Source organism: Vespula vulgaris, chromosome 1, assembly GCF_905475345.1.
Source record: "Vespula vulgaris chromosome 1, iyVesVulg1.1, whole genome shotgun sequence".
Taxonomy (NCBI): domain Eukaryota; kingdom Metazoa; phylum Arthropoda; class Insecta; order Hymenoptera; family Vespidae; genus Vespula; species Vespula vulgaris.
Window position 1 is genome coordinate 15,175,562 of NC_066586.1, and position 6,638 is coordinate 15,182,199.

Sequence of the window (6,638 nt, forward strand, 5' to 3'; positions counted from 1 at the left end):
TCAATTTATATACATATAAATCAAATATATAAAAAGAAACAAGAAATTCGCGTAAACAAAACGAGTCAAGCATATTAATTTTTGTCAGCCGGTATACGCCGGTTATTAATTCTTGATTTTATTGCCTTTGTGCGAGACGCGCACGCGTGCGCTTGCGCTTGCGCTTTCTTGTGCACGTGACAAACACGTGGTTTTGAGTGGAAGAGCGCCTGACGGATTACGCGTGCGTCGTGTGTGCGCAGAGGCCGAGTGACGGGGATGCTTCGATCGACGCATTCTCATCTTTTTTTGCTTATTCTGCTACCGCTCTCTTTACCCTTTCTCACTCTCTCACTCTGTCTCTTTCTTCTAATTTCGTATCACGCATAACGATTGACTATTCTAACGCATCTTATTCACAAGTGGAAAGTGCTACATAAATAACACCTTTGAAACGAGACGATCAACTTTTAAGAAGGTTCATTTTTATTTCTCGAGGATAAATGAATCAAATATGAAAAGAAAGATGTTCCTTTTTTATTTCTTGTATTTTTCCTGTTTTCGTAATGAGTAAGATAGTGTATCTTTTGATAAAATATAAAACGGATTTCATATATTGTAATCATTTTTTTTTCTTTTTTTCGAGATAAATATTTGCAAAAGGTTATGACGGAAGATAGAGAAGAAATTTTCAACGGAAACGATTTCAAGATTTTTACTACCAACCTAACTGCATTTTCTACACTGTCGTTCCACGAATAATTTTGGCTTACGCCCAGTCATTCAATTACCGCCAGTATGATGCTATCTCAAAGTTGATCTCTCTCTTTCAGTTTATTAAGAATAAGAAGTTTCATTTTAATATAATGGCAGAACAGAGTAAATCGGCATCACTAACGAAAAAGTGTTCACTTTTGTCGAACGACTTCGATAGCTTTTTTGAGGTAATTGATACAGTGTATATGTGGAATTTGTAAATAAGTATGAAAGATACACTTACAAAAATAATCTACTTTTTTCTTATTTTTCCTGCTTGCATTGCGTGCATGTTTGTTACATGTATCGTCATTTTAAAAATTCTTTGCACTAATATAAAAAGCTAATAACAGTCATTATAGTTTTTCTTTTTTTCTTTTTTCAAAGCAAATTACCTTGCGTTCATGATTTAATAATAAATTTCTACAGCTATCGTACATATTCGTACAAAAGAGTTTCCATTGATTACAGATTATTTGGAAATAATGATAAATATGAAAAAAAAAAAAAATGGAAATGTAGATAATTATCATAAAAAAGGACTCACACGTTCGACATTTTGTTTAATATATGTCGTCAGTCACGAGTAATGAAAAAAACATTGTTTCTTATCCAATTGCGATGCGCATTTATCTTTTTCTCGTATAAATAATATATTCGCATTAATCACACGCGTCGATATACATAGATTATTCGTTCGTGAATATACATCCTGCGTATTGTAGAAAATGCGACATAATTTGAGGGACATTGTCGAAACGTATACGACGATCGACGAGCACTCTTCCGGCTAATTTATGTACTCATTTTTGATAAAGTGACGTTACCGTCGGTAAGTTAGAAAACCCGCCATATTTAAATGCATTAATTCTATATATGTAGTACTACTGTATTGCTAATTGAGGTCGGGAAGATGTCGAGTTTTACGTCACCGAAAAAAAAAACATAGATAATCTTGAAAAAACCTATTAAAAAGTGACATTTATCAAAAAGATTTCTACCATCTGATTCGTTTTTTAAAACAATTTACATTTTAATAAATAATAGAAATATTAAATATAGAAATATATAGAAATAAGCATAAAAGAATGAAATGGTTTTTTGTATTATCACAAATAGAAGAGATATCTTGGATGGGTTGTTCGAGACGAACCACCTTGTATATTTATCGTATGTTTATGTCATGTTTCTTGTTTTACAAAGCTTTAATTATGTGTAAAGTAAATGTAACACTTCTAACAATTCTTGGATTTTATTACTAATAAGTAAAATTTTCGAATTATTTAGCAAAACTATTTGCTGATAAGAATTTTTTTTGGATAAATGAATCTTAAATAAATTTTCTTGACGCATGGAATATTATAAGTGAATAAAGTTATAGAAATGATTTTTTTTTTTTTATTATTAATGTATGTGTAAGAATGTTCAATACGTGCACGTGCAAACTGAAACCCGACAAATAAAACACGTGTCGAGTTTGTGTGGCTTCTAGTAAACAATACTATCTTTTAAATGAATCAAGTCAGATTCAAGGGATCTAAGTTTTAAGGTCAAGAGAATAGTGTTATTTGGTTCGCGTACTTTCCACGTTGATCATGGATTTCACTCATAAAAGAGTATATCAGATTCTATCCTCTATTTTGGAGCCACTCGAAGCGGATTTGCCGACGGATGAGAACGGTGACGAGGAAGCATAAATTTATAAAGTACAAATAACATTTCCATTTCTTTTCATTTTTTCTTTTTTCGTTTCTTTTTTCCGTAATATAAACGAAATTATTGTGTTCGCGCGTGAGATGCGGTTTTTTAATTAATATTACAAAAAAAATCCAAGTACCAAACTGTTCGAAATGTACATTTTGTGTTCGGTTTCTTAAAAAAAAAAAAAGAAAAAAAAACATTTTTTATTTAATTATACCTACGAACAATATGAAACGTATGAGCTATCATCGATCGCGATCTACCGCGGATTTATGTTCTTTAAATGCTATCGATGATCTTATAAACGAGAAGTATATGAAAACGTCGAACACTTCTTTTGATGTAAGTGTAAGAATTAAAACGAATATGTAATCAAAAGAATATCGGCTGTGAAAACGTATATCTAGATCAAATTTCGAGATACGTACGATCGAATTGATATAAAGAAATGATTTTTATAGATCGAGAATGATACTTTGATAGAAAACAATGTTACTGAAGATGAAACGAATTATTGGCCGAACTGTGATACATCTATGTGGACAAGATCGTGCGAATACGAAGTGATCGATCCGATTCCTGGAAATGTTGTTGGAACAGTACCAAAATGGTTGAAAGGTAGTTTGTTGAGAAATGGTCCTGGTAGTTTAAAAGTGGGAGATTATACTTTCAATCATCTGTTTGATAGTTCAGCGCTTTTGCACAGGTAATTACGAAAAATTTCTGTTACCTTGAGATATCGCAAAATTATCCACAAAAAAAAATAAAATTTTATTCTTTGTCATATTTTGTAAAAATTATTCATGTCCTTTATAAATTATATCAAAAATTAATATATAACAAATTATAAACGAATGTAAGTCAAGATAAGTGTATGCTATGCTATGTTCACTCGGAGTTCTTAATTCATGTAGAATTTTTTCTGACGATTACGATATTTTTAATAGAAAGAAAAATGTTAAATGTGATTCTTAAATGTTACAGAAATCCTAATAAGATTTAATAATAAAATTGCAGGTTTGAAATATCGGATGGACATGTAACTTATCAAAGAAGATTTGTGCAAACTGAAAGTTATAAAAAAAATAAAGCAGCGCAAAGAATCGTTGTATCGGAATTTGGTACAAAAGCAGTGCCAGATCCTTGTCAAAGTATTTTCAAAAGGTATATATAAGTTCTTTCTTTCAGTTCTTATATTCCTACAAAATATTAAAAGTATAATAATTTAAGATTATTTAACAAAAAGTTTGACGAAACGTGCTTGACAAGTTACTTATGTTATACTTAGAATTGCTGCAGTATTTAATCCATCGGAAAGCATCTCTGATAACACGATGATATCAGTTTATCCACTTGGTGACGAATATTACACGTTCACGGAATCTCCCATAATCCATCGAATCGATCCAGAGACCTTGGAGACCAAGGGTAGAGTAAGTAAAGTTAAAAGTAAAAAGATTCTGTTGTTTCTTCAAATATATAGTATAAATAGAATTATAATAAAAATAATTTTATTATAAATTTAGGTGAATGTATCAAATTACGTAAATATCGTTAGTCATACTTCTCATCCTCACGTGATGAACGATGGTACTGTTTATAACGTTGGACTCAGTATAACTTCGCATGGTCCTGCTTACACTGTTGTTTGTTTTTCACCTGCTCGAATTACTATTGGTAATTTTAGTGAAATTATATGTTAAAATATAACCCGTTATATCTAAAAAAAAAAAAAATAAAATGCAAAATACTTAATAGAAAATATAAATAAGAATATATATATGATGTACGTGCGTATATATTATATATATATAATGTAGAATATTTACATTTTTTATTCATTTTAGATGAAACTGGTGAAGAAAAGGAATTAACCATGTTTGATCAAGCCACTATTGTTGCTACCATTCCTTCTAGATGGTTTCTAAATCCTTCCTATATGCATACTTTCGGCATCACTGAAAATTATTTCATTATCATTGAACAACCTTTGGCCGTTTCTCTTCCAAGTATGATAGCTCGTCAAATTAAACAGGAAGCTATGATAGGTTGCATAAAGTGGCATGAAAATAAAGACGTATGAATGTGATTTCTATTTTGATTAAATTCAAGTATAATTATAATCGTATTTATAAATATCTAATTAAAATTTACAGACACTCATACACGTATTATCGAAACAGACTGGTCTGGTAGAGAGAACTTTTATCGCTGAGAAATTTTTCTACCTACATATTATTAATCAATTTGAAACTCGTGACAGAGATTACATCGTTCTTGATATCTGTTGTTATCGAGATGCAAAAATGTTGGAATGTATGTACATTGAAACGATGAAGGTATGTAGATTGATATCCAATTAAAAAAAAAAATTAATAAGTAATATTATATCAAAAATATTCTCGACAAATTTCTTAATAATTGTATAATAATATTATCTAACTATATCTATATAATAATCTTAATATAGAATATAATAATAATAATAACAGATATAAAATATTAATATATGATCCTTTATAATTTATTATAGAATTTACATAAGAATCCAGATTACGCTAAATTATTTCGTGGCAGACCCTTACGTTTCATTTTACCAATGAAAAAATTTTCGAACGACATCCCTTTGGAACATAATTTAATAAATGTTAAAACGGTCTATCAGAGCGCAGAAATATTTGAAGGATTCAAACTTGATGAGAAAAGTGAAACTAACGATAAATTTATTGACGAGAATAATTTCAACGAAGATACTAACTTTGAGGAATTCAAAATAAAAAATGAGGATCACAGTAAAAATCTTCTTGAAAGAAAAGCCACGGCTCATAGGCTACCAAATGGCAATATCTTCGTTAAACCGGAGCTTCTTTGCGATCTAGGCTGTGAAACACCTCGTATAAATTACGATTCTTATGTTGGAACGGAGTACCGTTACTTTTATGCGATATCCAGTGACGTTGATATAGAACATCCTGGCACGGTAACTGGAAAAAAAATAACGAATTAAGGAGAAATTTGAATTTTTTCAATTATACGATTTATTATCATTTCATTTATAGCTCATCAAAGTGGACACAGTGAAAAAAACGAAGAAAATATGGTGCGAAAAAAACGTTTACCCGAGTGAACCAATTTTTGTACCTGACCCACACGGAAAGGTAGTAAACATTTTTTGATAACAAAGCAAACGGATAATTCATTAATGTTTAATTTAACAGAAGGAGGACGATGGAGTGATCTTGAGTGCTCTTTTATGGGGTCAAGATCATGAGACACAAGCTGGTTTACTGATTTTAGATGCCGAAACTTTTATCGAACTTGCCAGAGCTACTTTCGATACACCGGGACCTGTACCAAAGTGTTTACATGGCTGGTTTACATTCAATAAATAATGTTTTAATGCCGTTCTGAAAACTTAAGTAGATAGATATTTATAATATTGAATAGTTCTGATGATGCGTTGTATATTATGTAAAATTTTTACATTTAAGTTAGTCATATAAAACATTTTATGTTTCTTATGTATATTTATGTTTCTGTTTATAATAATACAATACAATAATGATAATAATGATGATTACTAATGTCGAAATAAACAGTAGGTATATTAATATTTCAATGAAAACAAGATTTAATGCTTTTTTTTTTTCTGTTACTAGATTCATCACTAGAACTTTTATTATTTATATAATTAATTTTTAGTCATATCATTATATATTGTACAAGAAATATGTTTTTTTGTTTGGTCTTATAGAGAATAGTACAATGATTAAATTTCATGAATATCGTAACGAGAACGTAAGCACGATAAACCATTAAACATTATTCACAATAGCGCAGTAGCGCATTTATGAAGTGCTATTATCATATCAATTTAAACAACTTTACTAATTAATTGTTCTCACAAGAATAGAATGCATCATGGTAATATAATCGGATGGAATGTAAAATGCTCTAGAATCTATGGATTATTGTAATATTCATAGAGTATTTAATCTGATTAAAAAATTTAATTATGTTATTGTGCGCGTCTTGTTTTGATTTTTTGTTTGTTTATAATGTTGATTTATATTAGAAAACATTGAAGGTAGCTTAATCCTACTCATGACATTATATGTTAAAAGATAAAACAGATCATTTATATTTTGATCAATTTTAATTCATAAGAATCTGTTTATTATTTACAAAGTTAAAAAAGAGAA

General features: G+C 29.6%; 1 protein-coding gene across 4 annotated transcripts; it reads left to right on the forward strand.

The window, feature by feature from the left end:
* Positions 1 to 252: 252 nt before the first annotated feature.
* LOC127064606 (carotenoid isomerooxygenase) lies at positions 253 to 6,048 on the forward strand. 4 transcript variants are annotated; one of them, XM_050995925.1, is made up of 11 exons: positions 253 to 549; positions 626 to 923; positions 2,898 to 3,142; positions 3,454 to 3,600; positions 3,725 to 3,869; positions 3,963 to 4,113; positions 4,284 to 4,513; positions 4,593 to 4,775; positions 4,970 to 5,416; positions 5,496 to 5,594; positions 5,655 to 6,048. In XM_050995925.1, the coding sequence occupies exons 2-11, from the start codon at positions 846 to 848 to the stop codon at positions 5,826 to 5,828; spliced, it is 1,899 nt and encodes a 632-aa protein (XP_050851882.1). In that variant the 5' UTR covers positions 253 to 549; positions 626 to 845; the 3' UTR covers positions 5,829 to 6,048. The 4 variants fall into 4 exon arrangements, with proteins under 4 accessions (XP_050851882.1, XP_050851890.1, XP_050851900.1 ...); XM_050995933.1 differs by having other exon boundaries at positions 253 to 457; positions 813 to 923; XM_050995943.1 differs by lacking the exons at positions 253 to 549; positions 626 to 923 and adding an exon at positions 2,297 to 2,441.
* Positions 6,049 to 6,638: the final 590 nt, after the last annotated feature.